Genomic DNA, 26,506 nt, shown 5'->3' with positions numbered 1-26,506 from the left:
CTCTCACTTTTTACTTCATCTGGGAGAGTCTGAGAATGCAGCCAAACAAACCTCCTACAACCAGTACCAGTGGTCATAGCCCTGGATGAAATATCAAGAAAGTCATATACACAGTAAAAACAAGGAGTGGTGAGTTGTGCAACAGAAGAAACTTGAGTTACTTAAAGCATACTTTTTTTCACAAGAAGAAATTGTAGATAAAACCTTCCTAATACTTTCATAATTTGTCAGAACACGCTAACAATACGAGCCTGACAATTCTAACATTCTAATCATCAAAGGTGCAGAAGAATACACTTTTTCTCATACCTATCAATAAGTTTCCCATCCTTATTAAAAAGAGTAGGATTTGAATTAACTAAGTGCTTAGCAGCAGTGGAATCAACTAATGCTAAAGCTGCTGGGTCAGACTTGGGGAAAATGTATAAAAATTTAAAAGACTGAGGAACTTTATATCTGCTTTTTTAGGGACAGCTGGCTGAATATCAGGAAAATTGCAGGCAGAAAGGCACACATCCTTTAAAGTAGACAGAGCAGGAGAAATGGGTGCAGGTTCTGGAAAATTATTCTGTAACAGCTCATAGCATTTTCTGAGGGACTGAGAAAACTCAGTGTTCACCCACTGAAAACAAGGGGACAGTCTGGCAACAATCTCAGAGAAAGAGAACCCCCACAAGGAGAATCAGAAACTAGGCTCTCATCAAAGTCCGAATCAGAAATCAGAGGACAAAAACCTAAATCCTTCCCTGCATCTTCCCGTTCAGATTCAGGATCATGAATGTCTTCAAGAAAAAAGACGAATACCTCTTTCTTTTACCAAAAAACTACTTTACAAGAAGGATAATTAGCCTGAATTAAACCCATCCTTATTAAAAAGAGTAGGATTTGAAGTCCCAGTACACTACTCCTATCCAAAGAAATTTGAGGAGGGGTGGAAGCATGCTTGATTTTCTCTTTCTTTTTGACAAGAAAAATGGGGCCAACAGTGTTACTAATGGTAGCAGCTGCTTCCCCACGGATAGGGACAGCATTCTGACACAACACGGAAACCTTCCCTGTTTTCTCACCTAGGACCAACAAGAGTTTCTCACCCTTCCCCACAGAGAGGACTCCAACAGCAGCACAGGAAAACTAACCCCAGGTCCACAGTGACTGTAGGTGCTACTGCAAAGGATCTGGGGTAAAAGACAAGTGGTCTCAGGTACAACAAATGGCCACAAGAGAGTCACCAACCTGCAAATGAGGCAAGCTGCTAGCTTAATGCAGTGGCAAAGGCTATTTGCTTAACTTTTTCTTTTTGTGGTGGGAAGAAGAACCGATCATGGGACCAGTAGTCTATTCCATGGTCAAGGCAAAAATTGTGCCTCTTTTCTGGGAAGACAAGCAAATGCCAGTAACACAAAAATAATTTTTCTTTTTCTGTCAAAGTAAAACAAAAAGCATACCACAGCAGTCCCACAACAGAAAAATAAACAATTTCTCCACAGAAAATATGTTTTTAGTTAGCATAGCTGGCTTTAGGCATCAGTGAACCCCAAGGTCACTAGGGGACAACTGGTTGTGGAGGGACCCCAACAGGTTATCTTATTTTAATATTTTGTATCATGCTTATCAAACCAACATAAGCTAGTACAGCAGTTTCATGTACTTAATAAACCAGATGGGTAATAACGCTTACTTGCATCTTCTTTAAAACTGAAAGATATCTCTGGTTATAGTAACTTTTTTGTCAAGTAACAGGCTTCACAATTTCAGGTTCTGCCATTGACATAGTGCCCTTGACTTAATTAAATCCTGCTGGTGGGCATTCTCTACACTAAGACTAACATCACAGCAGCTTAAGGCACTTGTAATACCCATGGCTGCAGCCCCCACCCAATCATCCTTGACTGTGATAGGGCCCCACAAAAGCTGCTGCTAGTGGGAAAAATGAGGAGGAAAAATATATTAATTTTTACTTACACTCTTATCTGAAACAGGGCTGTGACATTATCAGCTTTATTCTAACATGGTTATCAGTGAATGAACATCAGCAAGGTAAGGGCTATAGAGAACAGCAGTTCAGAATGACGGATCTCAGTGCTTACCTTGGCTTTTAAGAAGAGATGTTGCTTCTGACTATCGGGGATTGTTTTGTTATTCACAGTGACTTTTATAAATACTAGCAGAACACCAGATACTATAACCCTCAACTTCTTTGTTCAAGAAATCTGGGCAAAGTCAAAAATGATAGTGGAATAAAGGCTCAAAATCAGGAACACTGACATACTGTGATATCACAGACAGTGACAGGTATGCACGTCTCCTGAATGATGTACATAAAAGTGACCTACCCCTGCTGCTGTTTGACAACTGCTAAACAACAGTCACTGATCTGGTGTGGCAGTACTAGTGTTGCTATTTGTTGAAATAAGTGCACAACTAGTATTGCTATAGCTTATACTTGTGGGTGTGTGATGCAGTTTAACAAGCTGGAGATATTGTTTTCACTTTCTAGTACAAACATCATCACTGCCATCACACTTGGATGGGGGGGCACCATTTCAGTGCATTTAAGAGTAACAACTTGGCCATAACTTCTTTCACTTACCATCACAAACATAGACCTTGCACATGACTGAATGAGAAATCTGAGGACAAAACTCTAAATCCTTCCCTGCATCTTCCCATTCAGATTCAGGATCTTGAATGTCTTCAGGAAAAGAGGGATACCTCTTCCTGCAGTTTGGCAGGAAGAGGATGTGTGTGAAAGCAGCTGTTCATTGCCACTTTGGCACAATGTGTCACAATGCCATTTCACAGTGTTTTGCTCTGGTTGAGTTCTTGTCTATATTTTTTTTCTATGTGGAGTCTGCAAACCCTCTCTGTCTGTGCATGCATCCATCCACGTGGTTAAACTCAGCGTGTCAGAACATGCATCAGATGAAATTGAATTTATGCTTTTTCCGTGAAGGGGAATGTACAGAGTGTGTACACGTGTGTAAAATAGCACTGATTTTCACCTATGTACACACAATAATGTTAAGTCGCGTATGCATAACTCTTCAGAGCACCAATAAAAAATGCAATTAACAATTGTACTTCAAAATACAGACACAGGATATATTAGACACTTACAGTCTAGGAAACCACACACTAAACTCGAATAAAACAAAAAACAAAAAAAAGCCAGGACCTCCAATTAAAAAACTTTATTCTCTCCGACGTCTCGGCAGAAATGCCTTCTAGGAGTACATGCTCTAACAGCTAAAACACATATCTTATATACATATCTTATATACAACTGATTAATTGTTTAACTGTGTTAATTTCAATCAAGAAATTAAACATATTCTTTAAAGTAACACTTGCCAATTAAATTCAACATTCATTCCCTTAGGAACCAAGGTGTCATCCTCTTTAAAAAGAAGTGTATTTTTTCCGCTAACTTCCCCAAAATAAATTTGATCCACTTTCTCCAAAATCGTGGCTTGTAAACCCCTAACAGAACCCCCATGTGCTTTTAGAAAATGTTGTGCCACTGAGCTTTGTTCGTTTTTGTTGTCAGTATCACGGACATGTTCTAATACCCTTACCTTGAAAGCCCTTTTAGACTCTCCTATATAAATTTTACCACATGGACATCACACCTAAATTTCCCTTTAACTTCAAATTTTTTGCCATTAATATACTCAAAACAAGGTATAATAAATTTACATGCCTTACATTTTCCACATCCTAAAGTGCCCCCATTACCCATAGTTCTAACTAGACTCTCCCTTGGACTTTTAAATTTGGTTCCAAACAAAAATTTTTTATACTTCGGCCAACTCTACATGAACTTACTAATTTCTTAGGCATCCACATGCAGCCAGCCTTCAAAGAATATAAAAATTGCCATTGTTGAACAATGTCCATTAATTTCTTACTAAACCCACTACATGTGGTTACAAAATATGTTTGGGTCCTCTTGTTTGTTAATATACTCACCATTGCCTAACCTATATCTATTAACCTGTTTTCCCATCATCGACAAAGAGAAGAGAAGTAATTAGACTTTGTTGTTTTCTAGAAGCCAAATTGTAGCCATGGTCTAAGCTAAGTAAACAGCTTAATGGATTAATGTCAAGGCAGAATAGCAACGGTGACAGTCACCCTGGAATATCCCCCTTTGGATTTTTATCCCTGGGATGAAAATCTGTCCTTTATCATGGCTTAATTGCAAAATGGTCTGCCAATGTTACATGGTTATTGTAATGTAGTCAGTGTAGGCTGTATCTTATACATTTTTAAGCACTCTTTTATCCATGAATATGGGAAACTATCAAATGCTTTTTTGTAGTCAATCCATGCCATACTTATTCTTCCCCTTCTTACAGTTCTCCACTATAACTTTAACAACAAATGATCCTTTTTTCCATATGACTTTCTTTTATTGCCATTTTGTTCTATTGCCATAATTGAGTTTTCTTCTAAAATGACTATAAACTCTGTTGGCGTCAATTCCAGTGTACAGTTTATAAGTTATCAGAAGACAAGTTATTGGTCTAATTTTTAGGGTAGCTTGCAGATTCACTCATTGTTTTTCATGTTGTTAACTAGTGCGGTGTCTGTTTGGGGTGTGCATATAAATAGTTCTTGCTCATGACTAGATCCTCATACAAAGAAATTAATACTTTAAGCCAAAAGTTAGGTACTGCATCTGGGCCTGGGGTTTTCCAGTTAGAGGCTTTTCTCAACTTTGTTTCAATCTCTCTGGCTGTTATTTCATCCCATTTCATATCCTGTACCTTTAAACTTCTTATCCTTTCTTTTACTTCTTCGATCCATTTAGCATCTTTGTTATGTTCCACAGGATCTTCGTAGATACTTCTCCAAAATGTATCTGCTTCCTCTTTTTTGGCGGTCTTTCAATTCCTTTTACCTTATTTCGCAATTCTCTATAAAACTTTTCTGGGCCATCAATAAATTGTTTATTTTGTGCTCTTCCCTTATACTTACCTTCGTATCTTCTAAGTCTTTCCGTCGGTTTTGAAATTTTTAGTTTGTTATCTCCAACAATGCATAACAGATCCTGGTCCTGCACATTGCTTTTATCACATCTATCTTTCTTAGTATTTTTGTTGATCTGTTCCCTCTTCTATAATCTTCTAACAATGACACTTCTTATTTTAGCTGCTTTATAGTTTTCTCTATTCAATATTTCCATGATGGTACTCACTTTCGCCCCTTTTCCCTTGCTACCCTTTGTTCCTGTGGTAGAACTTTTATCAGTTATTAATTTAGCAGCACAGTAATATATTCTGTATACTTTTGTTATATTGCATGGATCTTTATGGACAGTCCTAATTACTGTTATATTGCATGGATCTTTATGGACAGTCCTAATTACTGTGTTCATTTGTTTTATCAAGCATCTGACTTTTGTGGTTTTATTACCCTTCTGCAGTCTATTTCTCTCATTGATCTTGATATATCTGCCTTTGTCTATTAAATCAAGCAACTCTTCTCTTAACTCCTTTTCTTCCATACTGAGGGCACATCCCTTGTTTTCCATTTCCTGTAGGGATTCTATAAAAAGTTCTATAGCATCTTCCTGTGGCACATTCTTTTCAATTTCATCCTGTGTCATCTGTTGTACTGTCATATGGGAACTCGCTGGCCAATCACACCTCAACATTGACTGCATCATGCTGTCTAGCTACAAATTAATGTTTCTACTGGTTTCCTGTGGAAGGCTCCAAAATATCTTAATATGACACCTGACCAATTGCTTCTTGTTCCACTGGTTTCCCCTTAACTTGGATATCCATTGCTCTATCCTGCTGTGGTACTTTCCACATTTGATTTTCTACACTGGATCCTTCTCTTGGCAGCTGCTCCATTACCTCAATTTCTATTTATTTGACTTCTCCATTACTAATCTCTTTTTCTACTTTTCCTCTTAGTTTTTTTATTTTTTGTACTGTAAAGATTTCCATATCCGGACTCTTTTCTCTATATTTTTCTTTAAATATCTTTGGTGCTGCTCTTTTTGTATTGGTTAGTTTTGCTTTCTCCTTTGCATAAATATTACACCATATTAAATCTTGTTTCCTTTCCCGTGTCCATATTTCTTTTTCACATGTCTCCTGATCTTCTTGTTTTTCCTTATTCTGGGGACTCATTCCATCATGCTATGATGTAGTCTGTTTTAGACCTTCTACATTAAATCCTTCACTTCGCGGGCACTCCATAACTTCAACTTCTATTTCTTTAACTTCTGCTTTACTAATCATCTTTTCTACATTACGTCTTTCTTCATAGATTCATAGGTTCATACTAGGCTATCTGCCTTAGGGCATTTATAAGCCTGGCCAGAGTGTGTTTGGCTTTCGCCACCCATTTTAAATTAATTTTTCTATGCCCTTTTTCGAGGTTAGTATACTGTGCCTCTGTCTAACAGTGACACAGAAGTGATACCCGGGGTAAACCTACGATCTTCCATCCACTCATCAAGATTCCTCTTGAAGAGAGTCAATGAGGGACTCTGCCTAACCTGGACTGGGATTTTATTCCAGAGTGAAGGGAGCCTCTGGGTTATGAATCTGTCCCTCCAGCATGTCCTATTTATTTTAGTGGTGAGGTTCAAGTCTCTTGAGCGCGTAGCCCGATGGGATTTGGATTTTCTGAGGTGCAGCATGTCCATTAATTCCGGGTTGGACATGGCTTTATACGTCAGGCACAGATCGCCTCTGAGCAGGCAGTATGCCACTGAGTAGAGCTGGAGTTTCTTTAACCGGGCAGCATATGGCAACTGTTTGAGCCCTTTGATCCTCTTGGTGAGGTACTTTTGGGGTCTTTTCCAGTTGCTGCAGGTGTCTGGTAAGGTACATCCCAAAAGGGGCATTGTACTCAATTATGGGCCTGGTGAGGGATGAGTAAAGAGGCACGATGATCTCCCCTGATCTAGATGTGAATCCCTTCATGATTAGGTGGGCTATATAAAATGTTTTTCTAACCACTTTGGCCACATGGTTGTCAAATGAGAGACTGCTATCAACTTGGGTCCCCAGGTCCCTAATTACTTCTTCTGTACTTAATGGATTACCAGCTATGTGGTAATTTGCGGGAACTTTGTTTTTGCCAAAGGGGATGACTATACACTTTTTGGCGTTTAGCTTGAGGCCATGTCTCTGGCACCAGTTGTCTGTTTCTATGAGGCCCTTTTGGAGGATGCTTGTGTCAGCTGGAGAGTCGATTATGGTGCCCAGTTTGCAGTCATCTGCGAACTTGGTCAGCCACAGTCCTTCCGTGTTTGCCTGTACCTCCGAGAAATATATACCGAACAAGAGAGGTCCCAGGACTGAGCCTTGTGGGACGCCACTTGTAACTGGTTTGGAGTTTGACATGGCTCCAGCAATTCTAACCATGTGGGTTCTGTCCTTGAGCCAGTTTGCAACCCATCTAGTGACATAGGGGTTTATAATGCCCGAGTGGGGTATTGTATCGAAGGCTTTTGCGAGGTCCAGGTAGGCTGTGTGGACCACCTTCCCCTTGTCATTGGCCTTGGTGACCGTTTCAAAAAAATCGACCAGGTTTAAGAGGCAGGATCTTCCCTTAACAAAGCCGAACTGGGTAGGATCCAGTGTCTGTAGGTCCCCAATATCTTTATTTATGAGGTCCATGATGATCCTTTCCACAGCTTTGCAGACGAAGCTAGTCAGGCTTATGGGGTGATAGTTTCCAGGATCCGTTGAGGCACCACCTTTGTGGAGAGGGACCACTGTTGCTGTACGCCACTCTTTGGGTACATATCCTGTAGTAAGGCGGAGACTGAACAGTAGTTTTATGTTTGGGTTTAGCTCTTCTTGAAGTTCATGTAGGACGAAGTCCAGGAGACACCGTCTGGTCCCATTGATGCTGCGTTTTGTGCTTTGGAGAGGGCGGTTCTTACCTGAGCATCTGAGATGTCAGGGGGGCAGCACTCTGCTGGGATAGATATTCGCCCTTTTGGTGGGGAGGGGGGGAATTTGCGCTGAACCTGTCAGCTAGGATGTTGGCAATGTCTGTGGGTTCGGTGTATTTTTTGTCATTTTGGACTAATTCTGAACATATCTGGGAATTCCCACCCAGGTTCCTAACATAACTAAAGAAAGCCTTGTGATTATCCTTAGTGTCCTGTGCAATTTTTCTCTCGAAGCTGGCCTTAGATGATTTTATGAGTGCCCGTAGTTTTTTGCTAATACTGATCAGAGATGCCTTCCCTTTTTGGGATTTTGCTCTATCATGTAGTAGCTTCCTCCTTCTATTGTACAGTTTGTTTATGGCTGGGGTCCACCAGACAGGACGTCTGCCTTTGGAGGATTGGGTCTTGGTTTTTTTGGGATTGCATGATCCATGCATTCCTGAAGGTGTTTATAGAATGCGTTTATAAAGGATTCTGCGGTCTGGGCCGTATTTTCCACAGGCCCGGGGACTTTGAAGGATTCCACCTCGGTTTTGAGGAGTGTGAAATTTTCTTTAGAGAAGTTCTTCATTGTGTTTTTCTGGGCAGGGGGTGGGGTCGGGATGTGAATATCCAGTGAGATTAGTTTATGGTCTGATCTTACCAGTGAGGGATACACTTCTGGTCTGGAGCAGAGTCCCCATGTTTGTGATGATCAGGTCCAGTATGTTTCCCCCTCTTATGGGAGTGGTAACAAGTTGTTCCATAGCATTTGAGTTTATAAATTCTAGGAACCTTTGGGCTAGGGTGTTGGAGCTAGAGTAATGCTCCCAGTCTATGTTTGGGTAGTTGAAGTCACCCAATATCATGGTGTTTGGAGAGACCTTCATATTTTCCAGTGTTCTCAGGAAGGCTGAGTGGGGTTCCTGGGTTTGGGAGGGTGGTCTGTAGCAGGCTATAAACTGGAAGGCAGTTTTACCCACTATTAGTTGCACATGGATAGTCTCTGATGCTTTGTGCTGTGCCACCAACCTGGAGGTGTGGGTATCTTTGACGAATATTGATACTCTCCCTCCTTTTGTGGTTTGGTCCAAGTTTTGGGGCCGAAAAGCATGGTATGAGGTATAACCTGGTAGTGCTGGGGTGCTCTCTGGAGCCTTGAACCAGGTTTCTGTTACTGCACAGATATCGATGTTCTCCAGGCTAAGGAGAGTTTTGAGTGCGTGCATCTTGAGGTTTAGACTTCTGGCGTTGAGTAGCATTACTCTTAGTTTCTTATTCCTTGTGATACCCATGGAGGTGGGTTTGTCTTTTGAACCTTGCCTAAAAAAGGCACTATGGGGGTAGCAAGAGCCTTTGCCAATATCCGAAAGCCCAGGGGTGACAAGTGCAAGCCGTCCCTAGTGAAGCATCGTGGCTTGTCGAGCATGTCATCCCAGGCTGATAGGCATTGGATCCCCTTTGAATGACACCAATACTTAAGCCAATTGTTGAAATTGATCATCTTGTCTTCATATTGTGGCATCATTCTTGGTGACGGTAAAATGTTACTCAAGGTCAGGGTCACACCGGCCTGGGCTACATGCTCAGAGAGCTCCTCTATGTCTCTTTTCATGTAGTCCAGGGAGGTACGTCTCAGGTCATTCACACCAGCATGGACAATGACTGAGTCATATTTGTACTTGCCTTGGAGTGACTTGAGTGCGTGTGTTATGTGGCGGATCCTAACGCCTGACAGGCAGCTCACCATGACCCTCTCCTTGTTCAGCCTGGTGAGCGGGACGTCAGTGTGCCTGACAATAGAGTCACCTATTACAAGTGTATCAGGTGTGTTGTTTAGCCTTACGGGCTGTGACTGTTCGGCACACTGGCTTTGTGAGCTATGTGTTGCCCGTGTTTTGTTTTGGGGTAGCGGTTGCTTGGGTGTCTGCTTTGGAGGTCTCTGCTGCTTAGGCAGATTTTTATTTAGAGCCTCCGAATATGTTTTTGTGTGTTTATGTGTTTGGTTTGCTGTCGTGGTAGCTCTATGTGAGACTGGAATTGTAGTGAGTGTGGTTTCCTTCTCCTCCTGACTGGTTACGCCAGTACTGAGTTGAGAGAGCTTAGCCTCCAGTTTGGCTATATGGTTGCATCTCTCGCATGTGTTGGAATTTGTTGGGAGGAGGAGAGGGTTGTCTGTGTACATGAGGCAGTTGTAACAATGCCTCAAGATTCCCAGATTCACCAGCTGGACCGGAGAGGAGATTGACAACTGACCTTTGGACATGCTAGAATAGTATTGGGAATTCCTTAGTCTTTTTCTTGTGAAATTTTCCATATCTGGATGCCTTTGCCTGTATTTCTCTTTGAATATATTTGAGACTGCTTTCTCTATATCAGTTAACTTTGCTTTCTCCTTTGCATAAATATTATACCATATCAAATCTCTCTCGCTCTCTCTTTTCCATGTCCATATTTCTTTTTTATATTTTTCAAATATCTCTACGTTTTGTTCTTTATATTTTTTCACTTCCTCAGGGGATTCTTTTTCCAAATAGATCAGTTTCTTGATCTATATACCGTTTTTCAAAAGTCTGTTGTATTAATGAACACAAATTTGAAGCTTGTCACAGTTTTTCTTGCTGAAGTATTTTTCTTTTCCTCTAATTTCTCTCATTTTGTATATCTTGTGTCTGGAAATTCTGGGCTTTTAACATAATTGTAATAGCTGCGGTGGTGGTGCTGCAGTAACGTTGTCGCCTCACAGTAGACATTGTCCTGTTCGATTCTCAGCTAAAGCGTCTTCTGTGTGGAGACATGCGTGAATGGGCGTACCTTCATTGAAGGTTGTGCATCAGGCCTGGCAAGTTGGTACGTAAAAATCTACTGCCAATCATTAGCGGACCGGAGTTCCACTGTGGCGACCCCTAACCGGGAAAAGCCGAAAGATACAACAACATCCTCAATAGCCCACTCCATTGTCTTTATGGCTCTTCTTTGGCCAATCAATTCTTTGTCATTTTTGTAGACTGCTGCTTCCTTCTACAACAGGGGGACCACCCTCCCCCTGAGCCTGGCCTGGCCCCATTGTAGGAATGTTTCCATATTTCGAGGATTCTACAGACATTTTTTTCCAGTCCTGGCACCAGTGAGCCTACCAGGATTGGGCACTTTTTAACTTGGGTGTTGTGCACCCAGCTATCTTTTTTATTTTTGATTTACTTCTGTCCATGATATATGTAACCTGATATATAATATATGATATGTATATGATATATAAATACAATCTATATATCAGTGTCGCCTTGGTGAGATTTTGTGAAAAAACAGGGTCCACCTCTTGAAGGTACTCACCAAGACTAGAGGAGGAATTCAATTTTAGCACGACTACTCTCCTTCTGCTTGCTGACTTTTCATGTCTCCATCAGAACCCATATGTGCATGTATGTTTGTATGCTGTAATGATATGGACAGTCTTGACAGCAGAGAGCTCAAATACATAACTGTGGTTAATATTTATGTATCAGTACATAACCAACTGATCCACAATCAGACATCAGAGTTGTGCATTGTCAATAAAGTGAACACATCCATATGTGTGTGTCTAAGTGTTATCTTTGTGTCTCTATGCAAGTGTCTGTGGTGCATGTGTGTGCTCGTACACATAATGGGAAGAGTAATGCTTTGTACATCTGCACAACAACAATAACCTAAAATGTATTAATTTTTATACTATATGTATTTCCTCACTCATTTCATAGATAGGTTCATAGGTGTAGGTGTGTACTAGACTAACACCACTGGGGGCTTTTTAAGCCTAGCCATGCATCCCAAATTTCTGACAAGTTGCAGTACCCTTGTTACTGAAAGCAGAGGCTTGGGAGATGAAACATTTACAAACAGTGGTCTGACAGATGAACCATTTACAGGCTCCCTGTGTCCAATAGTGACATAGGTGAAGTTTTGGTTCACATCCAGTTGTTCAGGTTACACTTGGATTAGGGAGGAACTCTGCTTCACATGGACAGGGAAGACGTAGTCTCTGGGATAAATATATGTTGCTTCAGCAGGTCCTATTTATATCACACACAGGATTTAAGTCTTTAGAACAGGTAATTCTTGTGCTGGAAAATGTGCTCCATGACTGGTCTGATGTGGGCCTAATACAGCAGAACAATGGCCTCCATACCCTACCCTTGTTTATAAGTTACATGAACCCTACAGCAGCTCTCTCACACCCCTCCATCCCTACTTCATCCTTCTTTATCTCATCTTGTCCTCCTTTTACCTACTGCCTCTCATTCCGCCTACTTCCCTCTTCTCATCTCTCTCACACTTCTCCTTTCTACTTCTCTTACCTCTGCATGCCTCTTACTTTTTCTCTGTCTTCTCCCCACATTATCTTTTCCTGCAACTATCATACATCTCATTTTACAGACCCTGGCTCTGGTTCCACTTTCATTCCATAGTGAATAATGTTGCCAAATCCCTTTGTTTTTATTCCATCTTGCAGTTATTAGAGATCCTTTGAAATCGGTCACCAGAATTGATCTGAGGTAAATTTACTAGGAGGAGAGAATTGTGGGCAGAGGGGGAGTCAGAGCTTTTGGCTCCAATACACTGGTATAAGGTGCTGAGGTCAGATCTGACTGGATCCGATAACCCATACATTAAACCAGAAAAAACTAGGATAACACGGATCTGTCATAGTTATTAAGTACGTAACTTTTGTTTTCATCTTTTCTGACCAGTCTGGGATTCCAGATAAATATTCAGAAATTCTCCTTGACCCTGTTTCACAGGATTATCTTTGTAGAATGCTTTATAGACACTTTGCAGCAAAAGGTTTTTTGAAGCAGGAGAATGTAGATTTTAATTTAGAAACTTTCCTGAACTACTTCACTTTGTCCTAAACTTCAGCCAGAAAGTATCTCAGGATCCCCAAGTTCATGATGTCTGATTCTTCTCACCAGGTTACACATGAAGTATTTTTTCTTACAAAACGAAAAAAATGGACCAGGCATTTAATTCCTCTAATTTGATTCTGATCTTGGGCTTTGTTTTTAAAAAAATGCACTGGCAGAGACTAAGGAAATGCAGGGTCTCCCCTTTTCTCCACCACCACCAAGTCAGCCTGTAACTGCTGACACTTCTATTGTGCTTGGAGTGCAGTTTAAGTGGGGATTCCTCAGACAGACTAAAGCTCATAAATGTGAAAGTGATGATATATGTGATCCATGCCTTAAAAAGCTCTATCGGTGATCCCCAGGACCTCCCTAAATGATTACCAACAATAACACACTGATGTGGTACATCAACAAGAAAGGAAGTACAAGGACATACGGTCTATTTAAACTGGCTATGATGGCTTGGAAGGTAGCTCTTAAGCACTCTTTAACACTCCAAGCATCCTACCTTCTGTCAGAGTAAAACAGTGGTTGACAAGCTGAGCAGGACCAGGACAGACTCTCACAAATGGTAGTTGAATGAGGGGATTTCCAAGAACTGATCCACTTGTGGGAACACCTCATTTAGATTTTTTTGCCTCCTTTCAAAACAAAACAGTTTCTGCACCAGGATTCCTTGTGTACAAGCCTGGAAAGCAAGATTTTTTTCTCACTCCCATAAACATGAATTTTCCTTCATACTTATATCAATGGTGTGAAGATAGGTGAAGGCTGCCAGCCTAGCCAGATAGAATTTTGTAGATAATTCTGTTATTTGTAAATATTAATGTAAGCCACAGGCTTGTTCTCTTAAATGGAAGAAAATGCTGTTAGATGTAGAACTGCAAAAATGTAACAACAGTGCACTCTGCTGTAACAAAGCTGGTAAGTCAAGCATTGTGAAATTCTTTGATCTAAACCTTGGAGCCGAGATGTCTAGAGGGAGGCATTCTTCCTATTGTTCTGAGGCCAGAGTTAATGGCTAGAATTTACATGTTTAATTTATTTTATTGCTCTGAGTTCATGACCAGCTGCAAGATCAAAATGGCTATTAATCTCAGAGTTCTGTTAGCCTGGGAACCAGAAAGAAATGATGTAATCTGAAATGAATCAGTGGTACTGTGTTATCAATTTAAGGACAGAAAGAATGAGAGTAGTGCGCATTTTGTCTTGAGAACATCCAACTCACCACTCTGCATGTATTCTATATGTAAGTTTATTTCAGAACTTTTTTTTCTCTTAGATATAGCTAGGAACTAGGAAGTTTAGATTAGTTTTTTTCTGTAAAGATGTCAGAAATCTTCTACTGTATTATTTTAAGTATTTCTCTGTGATCTCTGAACTCTTTGATTAGCACTGTGTAGTAAGAAGTATTGTCTTGTGTTATTTATTATTAAATATTTTTAAACCTTTCAACGGTGCCTCTTTTGCATAGAGATAATTTGAGCTCTAGAGTACATTGCATGTATATAGTGATACCGTCCAAGTCACTCCAAATAAGCTTTCACTGTTCAGTTGCACTTAACCATTTGGATAATAATACTGCATAGTATAATTGGACACCCTTTCATAATGGCCTTTTGGTAACTGATAAATATTAGTGGGTGGTGGGAGTGATTACTACCATATAGTCTGGGTAAAAGGGGCACAGCTGGAGAACATGTGCCAGCCTTCCCTAGGAGTGCCTGTGTGGTTGTTTATAACTCTTATCTCAAAGTGTGTGTGTGTGTGTCAGCTACTTGGGCAGGGACACAAAGCACTGGTTGGATGGAGAGGGTGATGGAGGTTTTAGCGTGCCCACTAGGATGAGATCTGGACCCTATAGCTGAGCAAGTGGGGAATATTGGGGACCTGGGGAGAAAGGGAGAAACCAGCCCCAGACTGACTGTGATCTCTGTGTGCTCTTAAGGGAAAGTGTACTCTACTGTGTGTGTACTTATTATAATTTCCCTATATAGATGCCCCTCACTGGTGTTAGTGGTGAAGATTGAGGCTCTTTGATTGCTGGGCCAGTGCACGGGTGTCACACATGGTAAATATGAAGATTCTGAAGGACTGTCAGGAAATAATTGTGGTGACTCCCTTATGGCCCAGGCAACATTGGATCCAGTGTCTGTTTTAAACCGATTCAGCATTGAGTTATCCGAGTTGACCTCGGCACCTTCTTTCAGATCAGGTGGAATCTGCAGCAACAGAAATTTCAAAGTTACTAGAAAAAAAAATCATCCCACAGGTCCTCCAAGACCAGTTAGAATTTGGAGTCTGTTCAGGATCTTTTTAGTTCCAAAGAAGACAAAATACCCCAACCCAATACTGGACCTCAGCCAGCTCAGTTTGTCAAACAGGTGAAGTTCCAGATTGTCACAATTAAGTCTGTAATACCTATATTGAAGAAGGATGATCATATGTGCTCTGTAGATCTCCAAGATTCCTGCTACAATGTAAAGATTCAAAGGTAATCCAGGAGATTTCCCTATTTCTGTATGGGGGCCAATCATTACCAGTTCGGAGCACTAACCTTGGGTGTTTGCCATGATTATGAGAGTGGTATCAGCTCTTCTAAGACAGTGAAGGATCCACGTCTTCTGATATCATTAGAAATGGCTTCTAACTTCAGTTTCCACGGATAAACTGCTACAGCACCAGGCGTTAGGAATAACTATTAATGATGTGAACAGCAAAAAACCACTTACTGAACTCATAGAATTCATAGGATGTCAGATCAGTACAGTTCAACAAATTACCAAACTTCCAACAGTGAGAGAGCTTTCATTAAGGCTAGTTGATTCTAAGGTAATTCAGCATCCCCATCCACAAGCAAAATTGACTCTCTGGTAAGTCTGAATGCCTCTACCATCACTTTAGTCCCACTCCACTTGTGAACTGCTTTTGCTTTGCTTTTACATTAACAGATTCCAGGGTCAGACACCTTTTAAGAAAATTCTTTATTGAATTTATAATATATACAATATAGTCAAAATAGTGTAGTGGTTAGAGTTGCATCTTTACATGCAGGCATTCATGGTTTGAGTCCCAAGACAGGTAAATTATTTAAACAACCACAAAGCATTCTATAGCTATCTCAATGGCAGCACTCAGATCTGCTCTGAGGTACCGCACAATGGCATTAAATATACAGAACCAATTGATATTGCCAACATCCTGGCAGACTTCACCCCCCCTCACCCCCTAAAGAGCCAATCTCTATACCAGAAGAATGCAAAGTTCCTGTAATTATGGCTGCACAGGTAAAAAACACACTCTCCAAAGCCAAGAACACAGCATCCATGGGACTTGACACCATCCCAGGCTGTGTTCTACACAAACAGCAAAATGAACTGGCACCCCACCTAAGCACCATGTTCAATCATTGCCTCACTTCAGGTTTTGTGCTCACTGAATGGTGCACAGCGATGGTTATCCCACTCCACAAAGGGGGAGCCACCACGGACTCAGGGAACAACCACCCCATTAGCCTAATGAGCCTGGTTTGCAAGGCCATGGAACGTATCATCATGGATCTTATACACAAAGACATTGGTAATCTCCAAATTCTGGACCCCACCCAGTTTGGGTTTGTAAAAGGCAGATCATGTCTCCTAAACCTGATAGACTTCTTTGAAGCAGTCATCAAAGCTGTACACGAGAGTAAGGTGGTTCATACAGCCTATTTAGATCTCGCCAGGGCTTTTGACACCATCCCCCACTCTGGAATTATAGATAAACTAACTAAACTATGTATAAATCCCTATGTCATAAGATGGGCTGCCAACTGGCTCACTGACAGAACCCACACTTGTGAAAGTAGCAGACTCCAAATCCAACTTCAAACCAGTGGCAAGTGGAGTACCACAGGGTTCAGTCCTGGGTCCTCTCCTGTTTGGTATCTACTTTTCTGAAGTACAGGCTAACACAGATCTTTGGCTAATGACGTTCACAGATGACTGCAAACTAGGAGCCATAATCGAAACTCCTAACGATGTGGACATCCTACAAAAGGGCCTCATGGAGTCAGATGCCTGGTGTCAAAGCCATGGCCTCAAGCTCAGTGCCAAAAAGTGCATTGTCAGCCCCTTTGGTAAAAACTCTGTACCCATGAGCTACCACATAGGTGGTACTCTACTTAACACCAAAAGTGTGATAAGAGACCTTGGGACACAAGTGGACAGTAGTCTCTCCTTTGATAATCACATCGCCACAGTAGTCAGGAAATTCTTCTACGTGGCACACCTCATCACAAAAGGTTTCACTTCCAGGAAAAAGAGGTCATTGTTCCCCTCTACTCCTCACTCATTAGACCCATTAGAGTACAATGCCCCTTTTGGTATGTACCTCACAAGACATCTACAACAACTGGAAAGGCCGCAGAAATACCTCACAAAGAGGATTACCGGCCTCAAACAGATGCCCTACGCAGACCGTCTAAAAAAACTCCAGCTTTACTCCGTCGCATATTGCTTACTCAGAGGTAATCTCTGCCTAACATACAAAGCTATGTCAAACCCAGAACTGTTGGACATGCTCCACTTAAAAATCTGCCAAGCTACACACTCTAGGAACCTAAACTTTGTCACCACAATAAACAGAACATGCTGTAGGGATAGATTCCTGTCCCATAGACTTCCCATACTCTGGAACAAACTACCTATCTATATCAAACAGAGCTCCTCATTAGCACTCTTCAAGAAAAATCTTGATGACTGGATGGGAAATAGGAAATTCACCCCGGGGATCACCTCTGTGGCTCTGCTTGACAGGGGCACAGGAAACTAATTTTCTTGGCTGGCAAAAGCCATGGTACCTTTTTTGGCTAGGCTTATATAGGCCCTAGGGCCAACAGCCTAGTACCTACCTCATACCTATATAACTACAGCAGAAGCCATTTTGGTCATTATGCTACATCTTATCCATAAAACTCTACTCATAATTCCATTTTCCATCCATGTTTTGACATTGTAAACTGCTTCTTGAACTAAATGTTGTAGCACATTTTTGCATCTATAAATATCTATTTTTATTTTTTGTCACATCTTTGTATCTGTGCATATATTTGTTAATTTCTTATGTGATCCTATTCACCTTGGCTGTGCCTGCAAATGGTCCACTGAGATCAGTGTACTACCCTGGTAAACAAATACAAATAAGTTGCACAACACATACACCATTCTGTGTATCCAGAACAAAACATCTGAGGTGTACGTAGCTGATAAAGTGTCTGTAAATACTTGTTGCAACTTGTGTGTGCATGTTTATTCATGTGTATCCTGTAAAGTATTTGACTATATATGGCAGCAACAAGCTGAATAGTGGCCAATATATTAAGTCATTCATTTGATCACATACATCTGAGCAGTGCATAGTCAACAAAAGTAAAGTGTGTGTGTGTGTGTGTGTGTGTGTGTGTGTGTGTGTGTATGCACCTCTGCAGCTACATGTGTTGCATCTCAGGTGTGTGAAAGATGGCCTCTGCCTCATTGTGTTCATGTGTGTGCACACATAGACATTAACTTGCATCCAGACTGTAAGTTATGTAAGATACTTCTTTAAAAACATTTGGATGTAAAATAATTCTTCCAAAAATAGTTACACCTTAAAACATTAACAGACAGAACTATTCTGCATAAAAAAGTGTGTGTATACTAACAAAAACAAACAATTTAACAAATAACCAATTTTCTAAGCATAGTAATGCCCTCCAGAGTGAGTGTTACAGGGAATAAAAGACCTTTGAGGGATTCTCCAACTGTGGCATCTGGAACACTCTTGGACTGTCCATCATTTCCAAGTAAGGTGCACTTTATTGGGCAATATATATTCATGCTTACAGTACCTTAGAGAAGCTGGATCTGTGGGTTTCAGAAAGATGAAAATTGCTACAATATTAAGGAGACCATCTTTGTCAATATCCTCTGTGCAGTCCACACAGGGTATGGTAAACGTGAACTTAGCCAAGGAAAAGACAGAACAATGAGATACATAATTATTCCACTGGACATACAGGTTTCTGAAAGGTAAAGCTGTCACAATTAAGATGTCCATATACCTCAAAAGCCTTGAACATTGGCTACAGGGGACATATGAACGTATCCATGTAACATGCAAAACTGTGGAATTCATAATTATTCCATTGCGATATATAAACTGGCAGTTCAGAAAACCTCAGTGTCCTAACACACTCTAATCAGTCACTATGGATACACTGTACCTTATTAAGAGACATTGTAAATAACCTGCAATCAACTGAGCTACCTATGCTCATCTTACAAGAATGAAAACTAGAATGCACCACTTACTTTGAAAAATTGTCATGCAAACTATTTCCCCCGCGCCCCACACTACCCCAAAAATGCAAAAGGATGTCTTGTGTTTGCAGATTTGTTCAAGAATTAATAAAATGGTAAAATTCCACAAACACAAGGCACACTACATTCTTAATTTTACTTAGTGATATGACATTTAAGGATGCAAAATGTTACACAGACAAAACCACTCCCTTCAGAGACATAGTTAATTTGTTTTGCTGGCCTCATGAAAAGAAAAAAAAAACTTAACACAATGTTTTTCAAACTGCACAATACATTCAAAATTTTTCCCCTCATGAAACATGCAGACTATAGCACATGACCTGCTCCAAAAATGGAAGTCTTATTTGCAGCATGTTAAGAATTCTGAATCTCACGTTAGTAGTTTTGTTAGTAAAATAAGCATATAACTTCAGAGCCCTACAAAATACCAAATCAGTGATTAATTATTACAGTATGTGTCCTTTGCAGTTAATCTAAAACCTAATATTCAACTGCTATGTAAAGTAAACGACTTTCATAGTTCACCCTTACTCCATAAGTAATAAACACACAAACATAATAAGGAAAACAGTGCCAGCATTTCTCACAATGTATACAACACACTCTGGTAGCCTCATGTACTACTAGCTTTAGCAGTTAATCTGAAACCTAAAATTCAATCACTACATAAAGTAAAAGCTTTTCATAGTTCAGCCCTACTTTATTAGTAATAAACACACAAACATAAAAAGGAAAACAACAGTGCCAGCATGTCCCGCAACATATACAATATATTCTGGCAGCCTCATTTACTATTAACACACATGATTAATCTAGTGCATACAAATGTGTGTCAAGTGCCTCTGTGCCTCCACCACAGGAATTTACATCCATATGCATGATCCAGGCTGCCTTTCCATTGCCAGCACATAATGCAAGAACCTAGCTCCCAGCTTACAAATGAGGGAATTATCTAATGAAAGTGGACTGGCAGAAAAACAAGTAAAAATGCAGACATATATAAAGGACTCCAAAAATAACAGTAGGTCTCACCCACCAGTTTTCCTCACTCAAAAACATTGGTCAAATGGTGAGCAGATAAACCTGGGCAAAAGATTACAGAACTTCAGAAAAATTGGAAAAAACTCCAAGCAAACTATATCCTTGTCACTTAGCAAATTGCTTTAAAAGCAAGGTAACTAAGCTTTATACAAGCATCCTATGGAAATCTGAGCTTCCCCTCCTGATGCTACTTGTCAACAGTGCCACTAACCTCTAAATGTGGACAGAAAAATAACAGAGTACATCAAATGAACAAGTGAGATATCTCTAATCAAACCTAAATACATTTCAAATCAATCTAAGCAGCTGTGAAAGAAGACATATATGTGCCAAGTTTTAAAAAACAGTGAATGGTGTACCTGAAAGCATCTCCCACTAATAACAGACCTGAATTTGCATTTCTGTTATCAACAAGTAATAAAAATAATATGAAAACTAAGCTAAAGTGTGGGTAAAGTAAGACAAAACATTAACAGAGAGACTATGAAGGCAGTGTGCTGCACTGAACTAAATCTAGGTTACTTCAGGGAAATCTGACTTACTTCCTGGTTCAACTGATAAAACATTACTGAAACAACATTCAAAGAAAATACTTTTCATAGGCTCATAGATTAATTCAAGCACTATTCCATTTGGTTAGAGACTGTCATTATCCATTCCATGGTTGATAATTATTTATTACCCATAACGAGAATAACCTGGATCATACAACAGATATTTGAGGTGATCCAAGTATGGGATAAAGCATTCAGGAGCTACCTCTGTCCATTAGTAGTAAGAGGGCAATCCTGGGGTAAATGTTCTGTTTCCCGTCAATAGATCCAAGCTGCACTTGAATGTGGACAGGGATAAACTTTATGTGGCCAGGGAGCCTGCTTGAGAGCAGCAGCATCCTCTGTGAGATATACCAGTGCCTCCAAACACCATCCCATTGATGTTACAGATGAGCTTTATTCCATAGACCAAGTATTTCTGATGCCACTTGACTTGCTGAAGTGTAGTAAATCCATCAGTATTTAGTCAGAGGATACCTTGTATGCCAGTCACAGGTCACCTCTTAGCAGTCTGTAGGATACTAAGTATAGTGAAGGGGCTTTGAGGTGATCCACATAGGACATGTTGTTTAGGCCTTGTATCTTTTATTAACGTATCTGTGTAGACGTTCCTGTTGTTGCAGGTGTCCGGACAGATAAATGCCAAAGGTATATTGCACTCGATGGCTTGCCTAATGAGGGATGAGTAAAGGGTTACAGTAACATCCCTATATCAAGATACAATCCCTTTAAAAGAGTTTTTTTTGTCAGGGGAAGACCCAATTCCTCTGCTACAATTGTAATCAATGAAACACTGGGAGATGATTAGAAACCCCATTTAAAAGTCTTTTTTTCCAAATATTGCTCACTCCTGTTACTGATGGAGGGGCTTAGTAAAAAAAATAAAAAAAATGTCATATAAAAAAAAAAAAAATGCAAGTAAAAAAATAAAGAATTGCAATCATCAATAAATGTATGCCTTTCAGTATGCACAAAGTAGAAGGCTAAAGCTGTCCCTTAAAACAATCACAGTAACTGTGTGGCAGAAAGAAAACTGTGATAATTTCCTTGAAAAACTGCACCTCCAGATTGTACAGCAAACTTTCAGTCATCCTTGGGAGGACACCAAAAGTTGCATGTGCCCAGTTTGTTAAATGTTTGACTCTTACAGTAATAACAGTTTCTTAGCAGTATGCATAACTAGTGTTTAAATAACATAAACCGTCAAAAAATTTTACTTAGCATTTTTCCTACCCACCCAACTTGGTCATTAAACTTTATCAAAGAAATTTTAACAAAATGGTTTTCCTATACCTACTTCAGAATGCAGCACATACAGAAGGGGACTGTCAAACCAGCCCTGGCCTTGCACTGTTACTAGCGAGAAATGTAAGCAGCAAGCTGCCAACCAACCAAACAGGCACAGTGAATGCCATTCTTCTTCTAACAGCTAACAAAAACACAATTAAGTTGTCTCCATTTACCAAAAAATAATTAAGGCTAATTCTGGTATAGCCGCGCACTACAAAATGCACTGTGCAAAAAACAAAAAGCATCAAGCAGAGAACTGGCTGACAGACCAGAAAATGCTGACTCCTTCACAGTACTAAATGCTGACTCATTCACAGTACTCATTCTCTTCAAGAATACACAACTGGCTGACTACATCTCCATCTACCAAGACTCGCTGTACCTATCCTTCAGGCTTTCTTAATTTGTACTCTCGGATTACTTGTTCTTCTAAATGGAACAATAGTACCAGACATCCACTATTTTACTGAGATACTTTGCATTACTCCATATTTCCCCATTCATCTTTGGTGACTACTCCACTGCTCCTGGGTTCCACTCATCTATGAAAAATACTCCCTTTATTTATTTTTTTACTCTTTTAAGGATGTATGCAAGCCACATTGCGTTTGTACTCCCATATGAATACAATACATATAATTTATGATACAGCCAGACAAACTCCACTCTTTGTGTTTGCTGAGAGATTACAGCAACAAGCTTGGATGAAGGACTCATACAAAAGGTCATCAACACTTACTAATTACAAAAGTAATCCTTCTTCTGGTATTCAGATGTCAATTGCTTGCATGTTGTTTGCACTCTGTAATGAACCGCCTGCTGATTCTGTCCACTACTTGGACATATCTGCTGGTTCTGTCCACTACGTGGAGGTTCTGTCCACTACTTGACTATCACAAGATCATTGTAAAGGACCACCAAAGTCCAATTTCCATATGTCCTAGCCCTGCTCCTATCCTCTGGGTTCCCAAGTATTTAACAGAAATATTCTATTTGCACAGTATGAAACCCATTACGTAGAAGAAATACAGTGACAGATGGACAGAGGTTGTGCTTTAGTGTGACAAGATGCAGTTTTGAGTGGAGCCTGCCTGCATCACACACCAGATTTCTTCAAACACTCCAAACATTTCATTTACAAACTATGCCATATATGCAAACAATTCCAAACACTGGTCAAATCTCTGAAGACTCTTACTTTCAGTTAGTATAATTTTTTGCATTGCGTTCATACAGTAATCCAGAGACATGCACCTCACTGTACATTAAGCCACAGTGCCAAAAACATATAGTATCATTCAGGTGTCACACTGTTTAGGACCCCCAATTCCAATAATTTGGGGGCGGGAGTAAGGAAGAGGATACTTAAAATCCAGGTATGTCACAGAATCCGAGCTAAACAAAGAAAATAACTGACAGTGCAGGTCAGCTGTCAATTTGACACGAAGAATGTGGCAGGACTGGTCAGCAGGTTATAATTAATAAAATATTAAATCCGTTACACACAGCAAGATCTACTCTAATTAACTGCAAATTCTGTGACCAGAGCAAGTCACTTACCAAGAAAAAAAAGGTCAACGTTGAAAACATTACCACTGTCACATTCTAAGAAACACAAGAATAACGCTTAAATAAAATGCAGACTTGAGTTGTGCATGTCAATGCTGAATAGTTTATCTTTCTAACGGTTACCATTACCACCAGGACTTTGGTTGCTCCTTTTACTCCACACTGGTAGACTACTAGTACTGTCCCTACACTACCCGATAAGTCACTAATAAAGTGATGTTACCCTATTTATAAATCCAATGTCTTTACCAGATTTAGGTGGATATCTGTAGGCCGAATTGGCTTGAATATCGATGTCCTCCACACCTGCGATACCCCGACTCAGGATGGAGCCCATGGCGACGGTGACAAAAGCCCGAATCCGGGCTGCAGCTGTTAAAGGCTACGGGGTCGAGATATGTGTGACAGGAGTGGAGCCACCACCCAAGTCACAAACAACCCTAAAATCCAACTATGTGTGAACAGAGCAAATGTCACCAGTACTCTCTAGCAAGCACACAGGACAAAAACAACAGCTAGGAAGCCAAGCTTCTGGCGTCAGTCCAGTGACGTCACTCTTCAGTCTCGAATATTATGGGACTTGTAGTTTAGGTATTTTGAACTTTGAACGGGATCCACTTATTTATTCACCAGCAGTAGTTTAACTTTACAAAATGCCTGCTTATGGCTGAAGGGACCTAGTCTTTTCAGCCAAGGGAATCTAGCCCGCTCATAGTGAGATGGCTAGATTCTAGTGGGGAAAAGGACCGTCTTTACGGCAATAGATTCTAGCCTCGTTGTTGTGAGCAGGCTAGATTCCCTTGGTTGAAGGGACTTGGGGTCTTTCAGCCAAGGGAATCTATCCTGTGCTATGTGAGAAGACTAAATTCTAGTGGGAAAGAGGACATTCTTTGCAGTACTAGAATTTAGCTTTCTCACATAATGCAGGCTAGATTCCCTTGGCTGAAAGGACCTAGTTATTAATAAATATGAGGTAGTCTGGTAAGGTTACCACCTGTCCCACTTTAAGAGGGACAGTCCCTGTTTGGGCAGTTGTGTCCTGCTAAAAAAATTGTAAAAATGGGAAATGTCCCGAGATTTTAGGACAAAATTATTTCCTATATTTTATGTAATAGTTGCATAAAACAGTTATTCTGTATCTGAAACACCTAAATGTTATAAGAAACTGACTAAGCAACTAAATAAAGTTCTACAAGAATAAGCTTTTATTTAGGCAAAAAAGTGAAGTTCTGTCCTTTGTACTGGCTGTGGGTATGTTTTGGCTTGCAAAATCTGATCTTTGTACCAAAAATGTCCCACTTTGCGTCTGATGTAATACATATGATAGGGTCATACCTCTCAACCTCTTAGCACAAGAAATCTGAACAGAGCCCGACAAAAGGGGGGACAAAGGCCTAAAAATAGGGACATATTTTAAATACTGAGCTTACAAACTTAGAACATTGCTAGAGTAACAGGGTTTGTTTTAACATACATTTTCTGAAGTATTTGAAGTCTGTAGCACAAAAATGTATGTTAACATTTAGTGACTTCAATCCTCAGATCATCCCAGTGATTTGCCAGAAAACCACAAATTTTAAGAGGAACAGGCCAAAATTATGAGCCAAAAATCTGGACATTCTGTTAAAATCTGTACAGTTGAGAGGTATGGACAGGGTCCTTTCAGAGAATGGAATCTAGCTTTTTTAATACAGTAGATTGTAGGGGAAAAGGACTGAAACATGTTTTAACTTCTTTATAAATATTTTACAGTTTATCGGAATAATTCCTATCCTGATTTTAATCTAAAGCAGAGTAGATTATATTGTATAAAAGACAAATTCAGGAAAAAATTCTGGATTACAGTTTACAAAATTACTCATGCTCACCTGAAATGGCGACTAAAGTTAACATCTATGTAAAAAAAATCCTGCAGTTGACACAAAGCAGGGGAATAACCTGGTTTGTAAAAGAAGGTGAACTATTGTGAGAAAAAGGAGTTTCTTTCATAGAATACAAAGAAGGCTTTTGGAAGAGTAGTACACTTTAGGTCCCTTCAGTACAGATTTCTTTGGCTGAATAGACCTGGTCCTTTCAGCGAAGGGTACCTAGCTTGTTCTTCATGTACACTGGCAGGAATGACCTTTTTACTGAGTCCTCCAGCTTGCTATCAATAACATGGCTAATTTCTACTGGACAAAAGGACCTTTTTTAATTCCAAAACATTCTGTCACCTTTGACGTACAAAGGCAGGAATGACCTTTTTTTTTTTTTTTGGAAACAGCTGCACTACTTTCTTTTGTTTGAGTGTAATTTCTGGCACATTCAACACAGATTGCCATGGCTGAAGGACCCAGAGCCTTTCAGCCAACAGAATCTAGCCTGCTCTATTTGAAAATGCTGTTTGGAAATACATGGCTTACATTTCTTTGGGTGAAAATAATTTCAGCCCCTTCAGAACTGATTGCCAGGGATGAAGGACCTGATCCTTTCAGCCAAGGGAATATAACCTGTTGTATCAGAAAGTGCTAAATCCTAGTGGAGGAAAGGACCGTCTTTCTGGGAGTAGTTTCTAACCCCTTTAGTGTACACTGGCAGGAATGAACCTTTTTATTGAGTCCCCTAGCCTATGTGTAACATGGCTAAATTCTAGTGGGGAAAAGGACCTTTTTATGGGAATAGATTCTGTTACTTCCAGTGTACAAAGGCAGGAATGACCATTTTTTTTTAGGAAAGAGATGCACTACTGTCTTTTGTTTGAGCATAATTTCTGGCCCCTTCAACGCAGATTGCCATGGCTGAAGGACCCAGGGCCTTTCAGCCAATGGAATCTAGCCTGCTCTATGTGAAAATGCTAGATTCTAGTGGAGGAAAGGACCATCTTTTCGGGAATAAATTCTATCTTCTCTGGTGTTCAGGGTCAGGAATTACCATTCT

The 26,506-nt window shown here is 40.2% G+C and overlaps 1 protein-coding gene across 2 annotated transcripts in view; it reads right to left on the bottom strand.

The window, feature by feature from the left end:
• Positions 1-24,133, bottom strand: part of MGRN1 (mahogunin ring finger 1) — a 578,779-nt gene extending 554,646 nt beyond the window's left edge. The window contains exon 1 of one of the 2 annotated variants that reach the window (XM_044089070.1): positions 23,840-24,133. In XM_044089070.1, the coding sequence (XP_043945005.1) occupies positions 23,840-23,927 (88 nt within the window). In that variant the 5' untranslated portion in view covers positions 23,928-24,133. The remainder of the gene's footprint in view (positions 1-23,839) is intronic. The other variant, XM_044089069.1, reaches the window with a different exon arrangement.
• Between the last annotated feature and the right edge of the window lie 2,373 nt (positions 24,134-26,506).

The sequence above is a fragment of the Protopterus annectens genome, chromosome 12.part0, assembly GCF_019279795.1.
Source record: "Protopterus annectens isolate FY-2018-M chromosome 12.part0, PAN1.0, whole genome shotgun sequence".
Lineage (NCBI taxonomy): Eukaryota > Metazoa > Chordata > Ceratodontiformes > Protopteridae > Protopterus > Protopterus annectens.
The sequence above is the reverse complement of the archived record's forward strand: the minus strand, read 5'-3'. Positions and strand labels throughout refer to the sequence as shown.